This window comes from Zootoca vivipara, chromosome 11, assembly GCF_963506605.1.
Source record: "Zootoca vivipara chromosome 11, rZooViv1.1, whole genome shotgun sequence".
Lineage (NCBI taxonomy): Eukaryota > Metazoa > Chordata > Lepidosauria > Squamata > Lacertidae > Zootoca > Zootoca vivipara.
The window spans coordinates 93,810-111,978 of record NC_083286.1 but is presented as its reverse complement, the minus strand read 5'-3'; the positions used below and the strand labels follow the sequence as shown (position 1 = coordinate 111,978).

Below are 18,169 nucleotides of genomic sequence, written 5' to 3'. Positions count from 1 at the left end.
CAACCTCCGAAGTTAGCAAACCGGCACATCACGGCTCTGCTTTACGCAGACAACGCGGTAATGATATCCAGAACCCCTATAGGGCTTAGAAGAGCACTAAGAAAATTTGCTGCCTATTGTGAGATGGAATACCTCAAAATAAATTACCAGAAGACCAAAATTCTTGCTTTTGAGAAAAAACCAAAGCTCAGAAACTGGAAACTTCAAGTCAAAATTTAGAACAAGTCTCGAATTATAAATATTTAGGAATGGCAGTCCAGGCATCAAGATCTAACAAAATTCATACTAACTCAAATGGGAGTGCAGGAGAAAGATCTGCAAATGCTATTCTTGAATTTTTTTAGAACTCAAAGGGGGCTTCTATGTCCCCGCAGCACTAAAATTATACAAAGCCAAAATGCTGGCACAGCTCCTTTACGGATCCTTTCTGGGCCTGCCTCCCTCCTCGTTCATTCCCCTTGAAAGAGTGCAATCCAAACTCCTCAGAGCCCTTCTACAGGTCCCCAGATGTGTTCCAAATGCATGGGTCAGACAGGGATGATGAAAGTCGAAGCTCGTATGAGTATAACATCAATATATAAGTGACTAACTTTGAAACTGCTCCCCTGAGAAATAGCCCCATTGACTCTGAGCAACCAGTTTCAGTCTGGCTGGCAGACAGCAGTTCTAAACACCCTCCAGAAACTGGGCCTTGCTTCCCAAACCCTCATAACTATGGGCCTGGGCCAAGTTAGATCTGTGGTTAGGCAAAGAATCATGGGCACAGAGAGACAACAGGACTGTACAAGGGTTCCTGATTATAAACTTAAGAAAATGGGAGATACATAGCCGCTCCAGCAACATACGTATCTCTATTTCCTCGCATCCAGAAATGCAAAAAGGGCTTTCACTCTCGCTAGAAGCTCTAGAACACGGGTGTCAAACACAAGGCCCGGGGGCCAAATCCGGCCCGCCAGACCTCATTATGTGGCCCGCCGAGCACCCCAGCCAGCGGGACCCAGCAGCGGGACCTTGCTGCTAAAGTGCCGCACCGGCAAAGCGCCGGCAAACAGCTGGGGGCGGGGGGGGTAGAAAGGCGGCCAGAGCAGCGCTGCGTGGAGCGCCCCGAGCCACAGCAGGAGAAGGAGGAGGCAGCTTGCCGGGTCAGCGCCCGGCAGCGCCGCACAGAGAGTCCCGAGCCTCTGCGACGCAGCAGTGCACTGTAGCACTTTGAATCCTCCTCCTCCTGCCACGGCTCGGCGCCTGGAAACGGCTGCTGCTGCTGCTGCTGCTGCTGCTGCTGAAGCACAGACAAAGCACCCAGCAGCGCCGTGTGGAGGAGGAGGAGGATTCAAAGTGCTACAGAGCACTGCTGCGTCCCAGAGGCTCAGGACTCTCCGCACGGCGCTGCTGGGCACCTCCTCTTGCCTCACCTCCTCCTCCTGCTGCCGCGGCTCAGCCTCATGAACGTGAGCTCAGCAGCAGCTCAGCCTCACGAATGTGCAACTCTGAGGCTTTACGCACTTCTCCTAAAACGGACACCCGCTGCCTCACGCTGCACAGGAAATGCTTTTTGCCCCTGGGTCCCTTTGCGCTCTTTTCTGGCGCTGAATCAAGGCGGCGACCCCCCCCCTTCCCTTTCTTTCTTCCTCTCTCTCGTTCTTATTCTTTCTTTCCCTCTCCTTCCTTCCTTCTTTATCTCTGTCTTCTCTCCCTCTTTCTTTTTCTTTCCTTCTTTATTCCTTCTTTCCTACTCTTCTTTCTCTCCCCTCTTTCCTTCCTCTCTCCCTCCTACTCCTTCTTTTCTTTCTTTCTTCCTTACTTCCTTCCTTCCTTCCGTCCTTCCCATCTTTCTTCCTCTCCCTCATTCTTATTCTTTCTTTCCCTCTACTTCCTTCCTTCTTTCTCCCTTTCCGTCTTCTCTCCCTCTTTCTTTTTCTTTCCTTCTTTATTCCCTTCCTTATTTCCTACTCTTCTTTCTCTCCCCTCTTTCCTTCCTTCCTCCCTCCCACTCCCTCTTTTCTTCCTTCCTTCCTTCCTTCCTCCCCTCCCCTCCCTCTCCCTCTCCTCAGAAACATAGGATGCTGCTTTATACTTCTGGCCCTTAAACCTTGGAACCAGGAGAGCAGCTCCAGTGAGTCAACCTCAGCCAGTCCCTTTGGTGAAGGGTGGTGGCTCACTGGCAGAACATCTGTCCTGCATGCAGAAGGACCCCAGCATCTCCAGGTACTAGTAGCTCTGCAAAGGTCCTGCATGAAACCCTAGCGAGCCTCCACCACCCAGTGCAGTTACCAAAAATCATTTTTCAATCAATTGTACAATAATTGTACATTTGAATATCTACTTGCCGTTATTCTGACTATGTTTCTGCTTTCAGAGCTAGTTATTACTTACATTATTACAAAAAAACAGTAATAATTGAATGCAGTGACAATAATTTATGATAATAAAGAGTGGACACATAGTCCTACAGATACAACCGGCCCTTTGAGGGTGACTAAACTGCGGATGCGGCCCCCGATGAATTTGAGTTTGACACCCCTGCTCTAGAAGCTCGGCCTTGCCCTCACCGGCTCTGGAAGGCTCCTATGGAAGACTCCTGTATGCAGAGACTTTGCACCTGCCCATTAGGGGAAATAGGAAGCCCCGAACATATATTTTAAAATGTCCTGTTTATGCTGAGATTCGTAGAGAAACCATCGACCCTTTGCTGAAGAGGATCGCCAATCTTCCAGACAAGTCTAAACTTAATTCTCTCCTCTTAGGCAAAGATCACAAGACGACCTGGCTGGTAGCCAGATTCTGTGCCCAGATTTGTACCAGGAGGCACAGGTCATCCTCTAGAATAAAATAGCTTACTAAGGAAAAGCTGAAGTCCCCTCTTGGGGCGCCTTAGGATCAATTTTTATGGTAGCCCAAATCTCAGTCCTACAATCTTGCAGATGTCCTACAATATTTCAATTTTAACTCATGAGCTATTGCTGCAATCTATTCTAATTGTATATTTTATATTTATGAATTCTGTCACTTTTGTGTTATGCGAGCTGGACCGTAATAAATTATTAATTAGGGCACAGTTAACAAGGAGCTACTGTGTCTGTTCCTTGAAATGTCCCTATTTTAAGTCATTACCTGTTAGTAAGGTCCACTACAGAAAGAGCTAGAGGGAGAGAGAAAAGTTTCTGATGTGTCAAATAGGAGTATTCTCCTCCTTTTAATGAGACAAAATACATACTGCATTACAAAATGCTAGCTAGCATAACCGGGGGGGGGGGGATCTGTACAAAACTTGCATCTATTGTACAAGACAGCAGAATGCAGCTACCACAGATCTGCCAAAATACATTTATTGTAGTGACTGTTGAAACTACACTTTGTGCCAAGACTGCCTTTAGATAGAACTGGCTTCTTCACTTGTTGCTTCTCCTTCTTTTATGGAAAAGATTTGGCTCCCCCCCCCCCCGGCTTCTTTATATCTGTGGATATTTTACTGGATATACAGTACAATGCCAAGGTAGCACAGATTGTTTGCTTGACTAAATCTTAACCGGTGTTGACATGATAGCAGTTTTTCTATCTATGGGCTCCCTGCAGAGACTTCATTCCCCAAGGAACAAGGCTTACAATACCAATAATTATAACTATGTTGCCCACATTACCTCCCCACAGCCCAGGTTCATTTTTGTAGGAGAAATACAAGACAGAAACAAATAACAGGTCGAAATTTGTTTAGATGATGTAGAATTATTCCCCCCTATGATTTATTTGTCCTTATTGTAAAGAAAATGCACATACAGAAGGCTTATTCCCAATCCTTCAGCCTGTGCTTTGCAAAGATAAGTCAGAGAGCATGATATCTGAACACAATCCTAGTGTGTTAATACATTTAACTCAGCTTTGAACCATGTAATTTTCATTTTGCGAAGGGTGTCAACATAAAATTTCCAAAGAGGGTAGACAGTGACACACACACACACACACATATGTAAAAAGGGCATGTGGGTTTGTGTCCACTTTTTACTGAAACCGCTTGACCGATTGCATTCAAATTGTGACACAACGTCCCAATCGAATGTCCGAAGGTTCTTATAAAGTTTGCTAAGACAGATGTCACACCTGTGGCAGGCAAAACACCAAAAACCCTGTGTTTCAAAACACACCACTCAGAAGAAAGTGCATGCCAGAAAAGAACTAGGTTGCAAACCAGCGCCTTCTAGCGGCGGCTACACTGGCACTACACCTATAAAACCTTCCCTCTCAACAGCACCTCAGCTCCTGTTTACATACTAGGCCGAAGCCTTTACAGACTAGACAAAATGGAGATACTGACTCGCCTGGGTGGGGGTTTTGGGGAGGAGGGCACGGGATAGCTCTGGACACAGTGGGACCACTCACAGGGATTAACCGGGGGTGGGGGGAGGAGGTGTGATACATCATGGGTCAGGACAGGGAGGGGGAAATCACAGGGATACGCCTGTCTAAACAGAACACGCTGAAAACAGGGGGAGTCTGAAGGGGGACTCTGAGCCTCCATTTAACAGACTGAGCCACAGCAATGTGTGGCAGGGCCAGCTAGTCTTTGATAAGAGCAAATATATTCAGAAGCCATTCAGAAACTTTTTAACATTTATTTGGCCTGTGCCTTGCAATAAAAGCTTATTTTTCCTTTTGAAGTATAAATATTTATTTTGCCTGATGAATCTACATTATTGTTTAAAATACTGTTTAGTACAATAAATGTGTTTTACCTCTCTGTTTCTCGGGGTATGGAGGGGTGGTATAAAGGCAATAAATTTCAAAATAAACAAACTGTAGAAGATAACATATTTTAACAAATCATATATAAACTTTGAAGTACATAAGTTACCCTCTTGTTAAGAATATTTAATCCATCCATGTTGTCTACATGTTACATGTTGGCTAATAGAATAAAATTGATTTTAAAGGAAATAATACATGAAAATCAGGTAGGTTTTGTCAAAGGAAGGCAGGTAAAAGATAATATAAGAAATATAGATAATATTATAGAGTGCTGGGATAACGATAGGGGGAAGCAGGCGGCTATTATGACCATAAACGCAGAAAAGGCATTTGATAAGGTAAATTGGGGTTTTTTTTGGGGGGGGGAATTGGAGACGCTGGAAATTGGAGAAAAGATCAGAAAGGGAATTGAAACAACTTATGAGAATCAAAGGGCCAAAATTGTAATAAACGGAATAATGACAGAGGAGATAAAAATATATAAAGGTACAAGACAGGGTTGCCCATTATCTCCGCTATTATTTATAATAGTACTAGAGGTTCTATTGAAAAGCATAAGGGAAGAAAAAGAAATTGAAGGGATTAGAATTGGAAGGAGAAGTTATAAGATAAGAGCATATGCGGATGATATAGTGGTCACCACGGAGAACCCAATAAAGAGTATACCCAAAGTATTAGAAAAAGTAAGGGAATTTGGAAAGTGGGCAGGGTTTAAAATAAGGAAAAGTGAGATTTTTAACCAGAAATATAGAAGAAAAGGGAAAAAAGGAATTACAGGAGTTAACTGGAATTGAAATTACGAAAAAATAAAATATTTAGGAATAAACATGACAGTAAAGAGTATTTATTTATATCAAGAAAATTATGAAAAGATATGGAAGGAAATCAAACATAAAATTGAATTTTGGAATAAATTAAAAATCTCGCTATTGGGAAGAATTTATATAGTCAAAATGAGTATTTTGCCAAAACTTATGTTCTTATTTCAAAATTTGCCAATTTTGGGAGGGTCAAAATGTTTTGATAAAAAGATATAAGTAAATTCATTTGGGAAGGTAAAAAACAAAGGATAAGATATAAATCAGGCATCCCCAAACTTCGGCCCTCGAGATGTTTTGGACTACAATTCCCATAATCCCTGACCACTGGTTCTCTTAGCTAGGGATCATGGGAGTTGTAGGCCAAAACATCTGGAGGGCCGCAGTTTGGGGATGCCTGATATAAATCATTAATGGACAAAAAAGAAAGAGGAGGATTAGGTCTACCAGAATTCAAATTATATCATGATGCAGCTGCCCTATTGTAGTTAAAAGAGTGGGTGGAATTGAAAGATGGTGGAGTTTTGGATCTAGAAGGTGTTGGGTTGGGGCATGGGTGGCATTTATATTTATTAAAGGAAAAAATGGAAAAATACAATTGCTTTTGGAATAATATTATAAGAAAATCTGTCTTTAAAGTATGGAAGAAATATCAACGTATATTGGAGCCAAAAGTGCCCTGGTGGGTATCACCCAAGGAAATTATAGCGGTAAGGAAAAATAATTTGGAAGATAACTGGCCGATGTATAAGGATCTGCTCGAAGATGTGGATGGGAAATTGAAATTAAAAGATTACAGTGAAATTAAAAAATACTGCAATGTTTGGTTGCAGTATTTCCAAATTAATGAAAGGTTTTAAAAAGATAATGAAATTGGATTTTAAAATGAAATGTCTAAATTTGGGGAAATTATATTGGAAGGGAAAGGAAAGTATATAAAACAGTTGTATGATTTATTACTGGAGTGGGAAACAAAAGACGAATTGACAAAATAAGTTATGATTAAGTGGGCGCAGGATTTAGGGAAATATATCATGTATGAAAATTGGGAAAAACTTTGGATAAGAGATTTGAAATATATTATAAATCATGATATGAGGGGAAATGTTTTTAAAATACAGTATAGGTGGTACCTTACCCTGGCAAGATTGGCAAAAATATACAGAAATAATGATAACATCTGCTGGAGATACAAAGAAGAGATAGGCATGTTTATACATATATGGTGGGGCTGCAAAAAAAGTAAAATATTTTGGGAAGAAATTTATAAAGAATTAAAAAAGATGACGAGACATTCATTCATTCAAAAAGGAACCAGAGATATTTCTTTTGGGTATGATGGGGGAATAAGTTAAAGCAAAAGATAGATGTGCAGTAATATACGCAACTGCAGCTGCCAGAATTTTAATAGCTAAAAATTGGGAAAGTGATGTAATTCCAAGTAAAGAAGATTAGGTATTAAAATTAATTACATATAAAAATTTGGCAATAAAAGAAGGGGTTCCAAAAATTTAGGGGGGGAAAGGGTAGAAAAAGAATGGGAACCAGTTAATGAATATTTAAGAAAGTGGGTTGAAAAAGCGAATCTTATAGCAGAATTATGAAGGGTGCAAATAAAAGAAAAACAGGAATAATATAGAATAAAGGATGCACAAAATAAAGGAAGTAAAATCAGCTTATAGGAAAGGCTGGAAGTCATGGGTGATGGGGGGAAGAAGATAAAGATTTTATTTTTATGTATGTTTAAAGGTTTATTTTTGTTTATTTTTGTCTATTTTGGTGTGTATATCTTTATATTTTTGTTTGTGGTTATATATAATTATGTTAAGATGTTTTTATTTTTTGTTGGATTAAGTTATGTTATGATATGATTTGAATATGGTAGGTTATGATTTTGTTATGATTTTGCTATGATTTTGTTTTGTTTTGTTCTTCTTTTTTGCTTCTTGTGATTTCTTTTCATGAATTTGTTCTTGTTTTGTATTTTAAAGGAAAATAAATAAAGATTTATTAAAAAAAGAAAAAGACAAATGGGTCTCCCATCCCTAGAAGAAATTCTTTCTCCTCCCAATGTCTGCCACAATAGCACAAACTGTTGTCAGTTTACAACTCATCCCTGAACGCCTTGTACAAAAAAGGAAGTGACCAGACATGTTTAAACTTGTGCTAAAATAACTCTGGAGTGTAGAGTTTCTTTTCTTTTTGATCAGGCTTGTGAAATATTTTTGTCTTATATAAACATAACCAATACACTGTAACGGAAATACTGTAGATGCTGCCCAGGAAGATTCTTTGTGGCCTATTTCACAAAGTTACCTCTTGCAAAAGCTAATATTACTTCGTACAACAAAACTGCTCAGGAACAGAGCATAAGCTGTAAGAGAGTACACACATTACTGCAGGGCCATGAACGTGAGGTTAACAAGTCACAAATATAGTAGGTAAAGCAATACTAATAAACTGATATAGTGGTGCTAATAAAACAGCCACCTAAGAACAACCCCTGTGGTACTTTCAGTCTGGGATTTTTTTTTAAAGTCACTGTATGAAAGCATAGTTACAGGTAGGTAGCCGTGTTGGTCTGAGTCGAAGCAAAATAAAAAAATTCCTTCAGTAGCACCTTAAAGACCAACTAAGTTTATATTTTGGTATGAGCTTTCGTGTGCATGCACACTTCTTCAGAGGTGTATGTATGAAAGCATGTACCTTGGCTTGCCATTACCCTACTTTAACACAAGACTGTTCCATGGTCGCTAGCGCCAAGAAAGCATTCGGGGTTTTGGGGGGGCGGGGCATAGAACCAGTAGGACGTGTAATTATTCTAAAGCAATTTGCAGATTTATTTCTAGTCAGAAAATAAGCACTATATTATTCACTACCAATGACCTTTTGCCCTCATTGCAAATTTAGAAAGTATTAATTAACATTTAATTCCACATGTTTCTAATACTGTACTATACCAGAGTAAAATATTAGTAATGGAAAGAATGTATTTTAAAATATACATGAAGTTTGTGAAAGGCAGAAAATGTTTTCTCTCTGAACAAATTATTCCACCAATAACAACATTATACCACACACAAAAATTACCCAGGTGGTTCCAACACATGCAAAATATTTCTGTTAAGAAGCAAATGAATTACCATCTGCTATATTGGTTTTAAAAAATATTTTTAAGGAACCAATAATAAAACAGTGCTGTCCTTTCTTTTCAATTATTATCTTTGAAACAAAAATGGATTAAGATTAGAAATAGGAATGTTAAATATTTAATTTAGCTGTATTATAAAACCAACTTTGTTACTTAGGTTCAACCTATTAGTATAATGTATCCATGCTCTCCAATTTGAAACTTATTTAAAGCCAAGAATCCAAAGACTTACTGTAGGCATTCCCACATCTGCATGCCCATTGCAATGATAATTGTCAGGGGGACTCCCTATAGGGAGCCTCCCCCCCATCATCCTGACCCACGACAGCGCTAGCAGCTAGGGAGCAGGGCATGGTGAAACAAGTTGGGAGATAGCTAAAATTTGTTATGAATACAATTGCACACATGCATAGGAATTCTGTTGTGCCCACTCTGTGGCAATGATGGCAGCAAAGAAACCATTCTGTTCTACCAGCATGTTCTCAGTGTGTTTCTGTTCCTGCTCAAGGACACTGAGGAGCATGCTGCATGCGAACTGCTCACATCCACCTCATCTCTGATCTCACAAGTTCTATACTGCAGTGAGTTGTTGGGTCCATTACAAACCAACTGCAATGGTTTGCAGTTATTGTTGCTCAAGACACAGGCAGGGTGCTAGGAGGGATTTGGTCTTGCACTTGTTTTGGTACAAACTTGGCCTTCATACCGTAGTACAAGGAACAGAAGGGAAATTCATGCTTTTTTTAAGTTAGCTGACTGAATTCACCACTCTTGGACCAATATAAAGATCAGAACATAATAATTATTCAAAGGTCACAGTTTTCTTAATTTTATGTTCCAGTTATTGGCATAAAAATGCATTCAAAGTATGTATTTTAGGATAAAATACTGTTGCACGCCACCCCAATCTTCACCACAGTGTGAAATTCCAGGGGTACCATGTCAGGAGTATGGGCTTTGCAGGACTGGGGCCCTCCTGAGCTTGTTATGGAGAAGCAAGGCACGGCTGCTCAGGCGAAGCCACTTGATAACTCACTGTACCTGGTGGCAAGAGCCGGGAGGGATATAAGCCCAGCATTTCCCTTCAGCTCTTTGCCACAGCAATGCGTTCTCTGCCTTGCTGCGTCTGGCCTCTTGCTTCCTGCCTCCCAACCTTCAGACCCTCGCCTACGTGATTCCTGCCTTGGACCTTCGCCTTCCTGATTCCTGCCTCCTGACCTTCATCTGCCTGACTTCCTGCTTCTCGACCTTTGGACCCTTGCCTTCGCAACTCCTGGCTGCTTGATCCTTGCCCCCTCACCACCCGGACTCTCAACCCTGCTCCCCCACCGCCATCTTGCCCCCAGTCCTGACATCCACAGCCGGGACTTCAACTGCCCGCCAACCAGACCGTGACATACCAGGCATGCTAAACCCAGGGTCAGTGTTTCCTTTTGGAAAAATAAGGCACAGCAGAGACTGTGGTGTCTTTATGATACTGCACATGGTTTATTTATGTATATGTCAACCTGAAGCCTAGATGACAGAGAATTACAGCCTGCACGGAGGGTCCCTTGCTTGGGTCTAAAGCAGAGCAATCGGCCATGCTCCATGCCTCTTTGTTATAGTCTGTCACTGTCAGCTCCTTTCCTCCCCTCTCACTGCTACTCATGTGAAACTATCTCCTCCAGCCTAGATCATCCAGACTGAAATCCTAAACCCTTTTGGTCTCTGCCCACTAACACACAGCTGGAAGAGGAAGCCAGCCCATCTCTCCTTGTCTGGTACATCTTTTCCCTCTTAATGGCTTCCCTGATGGGTTAATGACTGGCCATCATCAAGCTTCGTTCCTTCAATGACTCCCACTAAGCTAGTTCTGCCAAGCTGGCCTGGCTCCATTACAAAAACCGAATCCAGGGGTTTCTGTGTTTGGCACACTTTAGTCAAACCTTAATTAATTCTAATTTTTGCCAAACCCAGTAGTTATTGGTGACATGCACCCACAAACTCCAGTATCCAAAATTTATAACAATACATTGAGAAAAGTGCATTTAAAGTGAATATTTAAATAAGTAGTGGAATAAAAATATGATTTGTGTAGGGGTTTTTTTCAATCTGCAATTTCCATGCAGATGGAAATTGGATGGAACAGACATCTGAATAAATAAAAACTTGCAAATATCTGACAGTACCAGAAACAGAGGGCTAGACTGGTGACTGGGAGCAGCCGCCGAGACCACATAACACTGGTCTTGAAAGACCTACACTGGCTCCCAGTACGTTTCCAAGCACAATTCAAAGTACTGTATTGGTGCTGACCTTTAGAGCCCTAAACGGCCTCGGTCCAGTATACCTGAAGGAGCGTCTCCACCTCCATCGTTCTGCCCGGACACTGAGGTCCAGTGCCGAGGGCCTTCTGGCGGTTCCCTCGCTGCGAGAAGCCGAGTTACAGGGAACCAGGCAGAGGGCCTTCTTGGCAGTGGCACCTGCCCTGTGGAATGCCCTCCCATCAGATGTCAAAGAGAAAAACAACTACCAAACTTTCAAAAGACATCTGAAGGCAGCCCTGTTTGGGGAAGCTTTTAATGTTTAATAGATTATTGTATTTTAATATTCTGTTGAAAACTGTCCAGAGTGGCTGGGGAAACCCAGCTAGATGGGTGGGTATAAATTTTATATATATATATATATATATATATATATATATATATATATATATTTACTAGGGTCTGAGTAAATGATACTTAGGAGTGGGTTGAAAGACATGTATAAAAACCACTTATGACATAGATTTAATTATTTATGAAAAGGATTTATGAATCTCCTTTCTGACCATAACATGATATCAAAGGCAAAGGCAACTATGGGGTGCGGTGCTTATCTCTGCTTTCAGGCTGAGGAAGCTCGTGTTTGTCTGCAGACAGCTTTGCAGGTCATGTGACCAGCAGGACTAAACCACTTCTGGCGCAACGGGACACTGTGACGGAAGCCAGAGTGCACGCAAGCACCATTAACCTTCCCTACGCAGCAGTACCTATTTATCTACTTGCACTGGTAAGTTTTCAAACTTCTAGGTTGGCAGAAGCTTGGACAGAGCAAGGGGAGCTTACCCCGTCTCACGGATTCGAACCACCAACCTTTCAATCGGCAAACACAATCGGCAAGTGGATTAGACCACAGCACCACCCATTTCTCTACAGATATACAGATAAGTATACCAAGAAAAACAGAACAAAGCCTTATTAAAGCAAAAGCAGAAAGCAAAACTTAAAATCCACCAAATGCCATGTAAAACAAGAGTTCACAGTCTGCATAAAGAAGGCAAATATGTGGCCAACACCAAAAAGAAGTTTCAGAATGGGGACACAGCTACAGAAAAGACCCTTTCCAATCTACCCACCCACCTACTCTCCCTTGGCAATTGGAAATGCAACAGGAGCGTTAAATACTCCAGCTTGAACCCGAAGTTCTCTAGCACAAGGAGAAAGGCATTGCTTTCATGCAGTGAGGCAGCACTTAGCACTTGTGGTAGGTAACATCCAAGTCTCAATCAATGAGATTTAAAAGCACAACTTTATGCTGATTGTGCTGTTCAACTAGATCAAGAAAAGCAAATACTTCAGTTCTACATGTGCTTGGCTTGAAATAAGACCCATTGATTTCAATGTGATATATCATTTTCCAGGTCGGTACACCACAAGCCTAAACAGATTTAATCAGAATTAAAAACAAGTGTTCAATAGGATTTACTTACTCCATTGTAAGTTACCTAGCATTTCAGTCTTAAACATTCTATACTACTGTATATTCCTGCGTATAAGACTACTTTTTAACCCAGGAAAATCTTCTCAAAAGTCGGGGGTCGTCTTATACACTGGGTCATATTTCTTATACAGCAAGTATATCCCAAACTCTATATTTTAACTGGAAAAGTTGGGGGTCGTCTTATACGGCCAGTCGTCTTATTCGCCGGAATATACGGGGTAAGTAAATCATAGAATCATAGAATCATAGAGTTGGAAGAGACCACAAGGGCCATCCAGTCCAACCCCCTGCCAAGCAGGAAACACCATCAAAGCATTCTTGACATATGGCTGTCAAGCCTCTGCTTAAAGACCTCCAAAGAAGGAGACTCCACCACACTCCTTGGTAGCAAATTCCACTGCCGAACAGCTCTTACTGTCAGGAAGTTCTTCCTAATGTTTAGGTGGAATCTTCTTTCTTGAAGTTTGAATCCATTGCTCTGTGTCCGCTTCTCTGGAGCAGCAGAAAACAACCTTTCTCCCTCCTCTATATGACATCCTTTTATATATTTGAACATGGCTATCATATCACCCCTTAACCTTCTCTTCTCCAGGCTAAACATACTCAGCTCCCTAAACCGTTCCTAATAAGGCATCGTTTCCAGGCCTTTGACCATTTTGGTTGCCCTCTTCTAGACACATTCCAGCTTGTCAGTATCCTTCTTGAACTGTGGTGCCCAGAACTGGACATACCGTAGTACTCCAGGTGAGGTCTGACCAGAGCAGAATACAGTGGTACTATTACTTCCCTAGATCTAGATGCTATACTCCTATTGATGCAGCCCAGAATTGCATTGGCTTTTTTAGCTGCTGTGAGAGAAAACAATTTTACTGCTCCTGGTGAACTGGCAGTGATTGCAAAAGAATTTCCTGAACTACATAAGGAGTTTTGGCAGAGAGGGGAGACCTATATACCAGCTAGCTAGACACAAACATTCTGGACATGCTTGAATGCTTACTATTGCTTGATAAAGGGCACTTACCGTAGCAAGCGCAATGGATAGTGGCACTATACCATCACAATCAGAAATAGAAAGAGCAGTGATGCAGAAACAAAGAAGGATTAGGAACAGCTGAGGGCCAAACTAGATAAGAATGGGATTTCTGATAGGATTTTCTATCTCTTTAAACTTACTAGGAAGGCAGGTACTATACCTGGGAGGAGGAGGATGTGGAACACAGTGCTAATGGAAGTTCAACTCCCCGCAGGCCATTTTCTCCAATCTAAATCCCCCTCAGCAAGCTGCTATTTTCCCTATCATATAACATGGCAAAGAAGGGAAATTAACAAACTCTGCCCCATCATTCTGTTCACAATTACATAGATTGTGCCCTGAGCTGCTAAAAAAAAAATAAGTAAAAAAGAAAAGACAGGAAGTATCTCATCCAGTTTGGTCCTGGGATAACGAAAGACTAGACAAATTGTATCTAAACAAGAGGGAAACCTCCCCATGAAGGAATCTGTACCATGTCATCTTACTGGCCTTGACAGTTCTGATGCCTCATTGCTTTTCAGTAGTCTGTCTGTGGTCACAAAGGCCTATGCATATATCTATATCTGGATCTCCAATAAAACAGTTCTAATCTGGATTAGGGTCTGCATTCCACATTTGGTAGCATAGGCACATTCAAATCCCTTTGGTTAGGTATTTCTGGCTGTCCAGAGCCCTAGAAGGCTGACATCTATAGGGGTAGTTTTTTATCTCCTGGACATTACTAACAATTTAGCATTGTTAAATTATAAATTAAACTGAAGTTTCAAAAATTATTTAAAAACCAAGCAAAATTAAAATACTCTGGTTTGGGGACATGTTTCAGGGTGGCTAGGATTACATTTCTATGGAATGTAACAAGGGACATAAATGACTAAAAATGATGGACACAAAACCTATTCAGCATGCAGAACTGTTTTCATATACTGGAAATAAAGATGAATTATTCTTCATGATACAGCTATAAGCACCTTAGCTATTTTGATGCTACCTGGCATTCTATGATATTTTCTGTCTCTTTTTTCAGCTGTTTTGGTAGCACTTGCAAACACACATTCTTCCCCAGAAACTGTTCTTTCTATCTGAAAACACCAACTGTGACTTAAAAAAAAGTTTAGCATGCTAGTTCTCTTTAAGTATGTTTATGACACTTAAATCTTTGTGACTCAACTTTTCTCTACAGATTTTTTGTTATTTGCCCTCGCCTCACCCACTCAGATGCTGCAAGGGTTATAAATGTGCATTCATACATACCTATCAGCCCCTTTATCATGACAACCTGGTACCATTTTCCAACATCCATTTCAGATGGATAACATATCACAGCTTTTTATATTGTAATTTATAGCTATTACCGCTATATGTCACAGGTTGCTATTGAATTTCTTGTGAAATCCAGCTATAAAGTCAAATATTCAATTTCATGTACTTATTTGTATGACACATGAGATTAAAGATAATACAGATTTAACCAAAATATGTATAACTATTATTATTCTGCATCATCTGTTTGTGTCAGAATCAAGTTGCTTCTCCAGATTTTGGTTGTCATGGCACCCACTCTACATCAAGTTTCCCCCTTTGCCTTTATATTCTCTCCGTACTGTCCTACTGCAACCTGTTGATGTTTTCTTTCCAGCTCAACCATCAATGGCGTTTAAATAATAATAATCAGAAACACAACCATCATAAATCAGTGAATTCTCTAAGGAAAAAAGAGTAAGGTGTTTAAATATATGTTTAAAAGCTAAGAAGACTAAGGGAACTTTGCAAAGCTGCTAATCCACTTACGTACCCCTCACTCTGTCCACACTGACAGCTCTCTGAGGTTTGAGACAGATGCCAGGAACTGAAACTGGGGCCTTGTGCATGCAAGGCAGATACCCTTCCCATGAGCTACAGCTCTTCTCCTAAACTGCAGACCTTCTCAGAATGACCTCAACTCCAGGTGGTTTCATATACTACCCATCTTCATAGAAAAACCACTGTAACCAATATACTCCCTTAGCATAGGCCTACCATTGAACTACAGTAAATGTTCTGCCATTTTTCCAGTAAGTCAGTTTCCCCCCCCCCCCCAGAAACAAGTACCATACCTTAGAAACATAGCATCAATGCATCCTTCTTTCCAAATGTTTTTCATGTGACAAGCGGTGACAGACAAAATGAATATGCACCACTTAGCAAGATTAAGAGAAACACACTACAGTTCAGAATGTGTTAAAACAAGTTGCATAGTCAAAGCAATGTTAGAATACTGCTCTACTATCCATGCAAATGTTGCCATCAGTCCAACCACCACAACCATTTTCTCTTCACATGAACACAGAAATAAGAGGAGGGGGCTCATTTTCATCAAGTGGTTAAACAGCTACCGTAAGTCAATGTTTTTCCAGGCAACAAGTGAATGTCATTTATCTCTGCTGAGTTTGGGACACTTTCTTTCTCAGAGACTGAGGCTGAACTTCGCATCCAGCAAGTGCTGAAGATTGCACATTACTTTTTGGCCCTGCCAATACATGCAACACACATTAACACCCCTCATTGCAGCCAATGAAACAGTAGACAGCGTGGAAGTTTATACTGGGAGGAACGTGTTCCAGCAGAGGCATATCATGCCCGACACGACGTCGCCAATATACTCAAGGATCACAAAGACAAATAAATTTGCCAAGAGAAGCAATATTAGGCCCATAACACATCTGACTGGGAAAGGTTCAGGTGGCCAATTATTTCCCAACCGGCTACTGTAATGGAAGAAAACGGCGCAGCGGAGCGACTTCCTCGTGCCAGCCCCAGAGCCGAGGGCCAGAGGGAGGGACAGGGCAGGCTCGGTCCCCGCTCGCTCCCTTGGGCGCGAGGCGAGTGGATCCGCCCATCCCAAGAGCGCGCGAAGCAGCCGGCCGGGCGGCACGGCGCCTGCTGGACGAGAGCGCCTGGCGAGCGCTTTGATCTTGCCCCTGATCACCGGCAGGCAGCTTCCTCCCGAAAGCCAGCCGCGCCTCGAGGCGCTTTTCCCCTCAGCGTCTTTCGCCAGCCCCGCGGCGCCTCGAGGAGAGCGACCCCCTGGCGCAGCTTCCTCGCCAGACACATTCGCAAGTCGAAGCGCTTCGAACTTTGCGCGCCACACAAAGCGAAGCGGCCGGCGGGGCTCCGGGGCAGCACTTACCGGCGGCGGCTGCGACGACAGCCCCGAGCGCTTGGTGGAGCCTTGTCGGGAACTTAACCTCTTCCAGGACTCGGCAAACCTGCCCCGACTGGCGCTGCGGCTTCTTCGCCGGTCAAGTTCCTCCTTGTCGGAGGAGGTGCCTTTCTCCGCCTCGCTCGGACTCCGCCACTTCTTCCCCATCTTCTTGGCGGAGGAACGGCAGCGAGGAGAGAGCGGGGCTGGCCAGGCGCTGCTCCGGGGTGAAGCCGGGGGAGGGAGGGAGGGAGGGCGCCGCCTCCCGCTTCCTCTCCCGGAGATGCGAGCGCGGTTCCGCCGCTCTCCTCAGCCGGCGCGCGCTCCCCGTGCTCGCTCGCCAAGAGCTGCCCGCCGCGCGGGGCTGGTCTCGCGGGAGGCCGGAGCTCTCGGCTGCCTGGAGCTGCCTGGCTAATGGGCGGCTCGAGGCTAGGTGGCGACCACCTGCTTCCCAGCCGCTTTTGACATCTCGTCGTCCGCGCGCGGTTTCCCCCCGAATGTTGCCAAGAGACGGGCCTGGCGAGGGCGGCGCCGCTACGGTAGTTGAGGGAAGCAGAGGAAGCGCTGGCCGTTCGCTCTCTCCCTCGGCCGGGTCTTTATTCGGGCGCGGAAGGCAAGCGAGCGGCACCCCTGGGCGGGCGCCCCTCAAGACTATGCGGAGGAGGAAGCGGCGCGCGGGCGCGGCTCTCTCCCCCGCCGCGTGGGCGTGGGGCGCCTTTCGTCCCCCCTGGCTTTTCCTCCGAGCGGCCGGAGACCTGAGCGGGTCTGACGAGCGACGAGGTGAAAAGGATCGCTGGCCAGGCCAGCCTGTGGAATTGCGTCCTTGCCACCTGTGCCGTTTCCCCTCCTTCATCACATTGCGTTTTACTCTCGCCCTTCCAAGCAGCTTGCGGCATGGTTCTCACGTCCCTAGCAACCCAGCAGGTCAGCTGAAGTGAGTGAATGGGTATGAGAGAAAAAGAAGCAAAACTTTGTGCTTGGGGTTGCTTTTATTATAGGCAGGGAGAGAGACCCCGATACAGTCAGTTCTCAGTGATGGGGATCTTGCACGTCTCACAGGGATCAGACACAGCGCCGTCGATCCCTCAGTTGGGATGAACACAAGCCTCCCCTTCGCTTGTATCTTAAAGTTTAGTCGCCTGCCTGTAAAAAAAACAGGAGCGGCAGGATAGGGGCCCAGAGAGACCTCCACCCCTTCGGCTGGGCCTTCCCAGCAGGGCTTTCCAGAGGGAACCGCGAGCAGAGGCCGCCCGTGCGCTGTGGCCACCCTGGTGTCCCGGGACGAGCGCCTCTCGGGCTGCTTCGGGGAAACTTTGCGGGGCTTCCAGGGCAAGCGGAAGAGGCGGTGGGGCTGCGCAGCAGGGGGGGGGAGGGCGCCGGGGAGCAGGTGCCGCCGCCGGGCAAGCGCTTCCATTTGCCCTGGAAGGACGCCCCTTATTCACTCCTTCTAGCCTCCAGCGGAGTCAAGTTCTCTCGGCGCCCTGTACCGGGAGCTGAGCCGGTTT

The 18,169-nt window shown here is 43.7% G+C and overlaps 1 protein-coding gene across 2 annotated transcripts in view; it reads right to left on the bottom strand.

The window, feature by feature from the left end:
* The window catches only part of TRPM3 (transient receptor potential cation channel subfamily M member 3), a 345,307-nt gene extending 328,475 nt beyond the window's left edge, over positions 1-16,832 (bottom strand). For both annotated transcript variants that reach the window (XM_035100060.2, XM_035100062.2), the window contains exon 1: positions 16,653-16,832. In XM_035100060.2, coding sequence (XP_034955951.2) covers positions 16,653-16,832 — 180 coding nt within the window. The remainder of the gene's footprint in view (positions 1-16,652) is intronic.
* Positions 16,833-18,169: the final 1,337 nt, after the last annotated feature.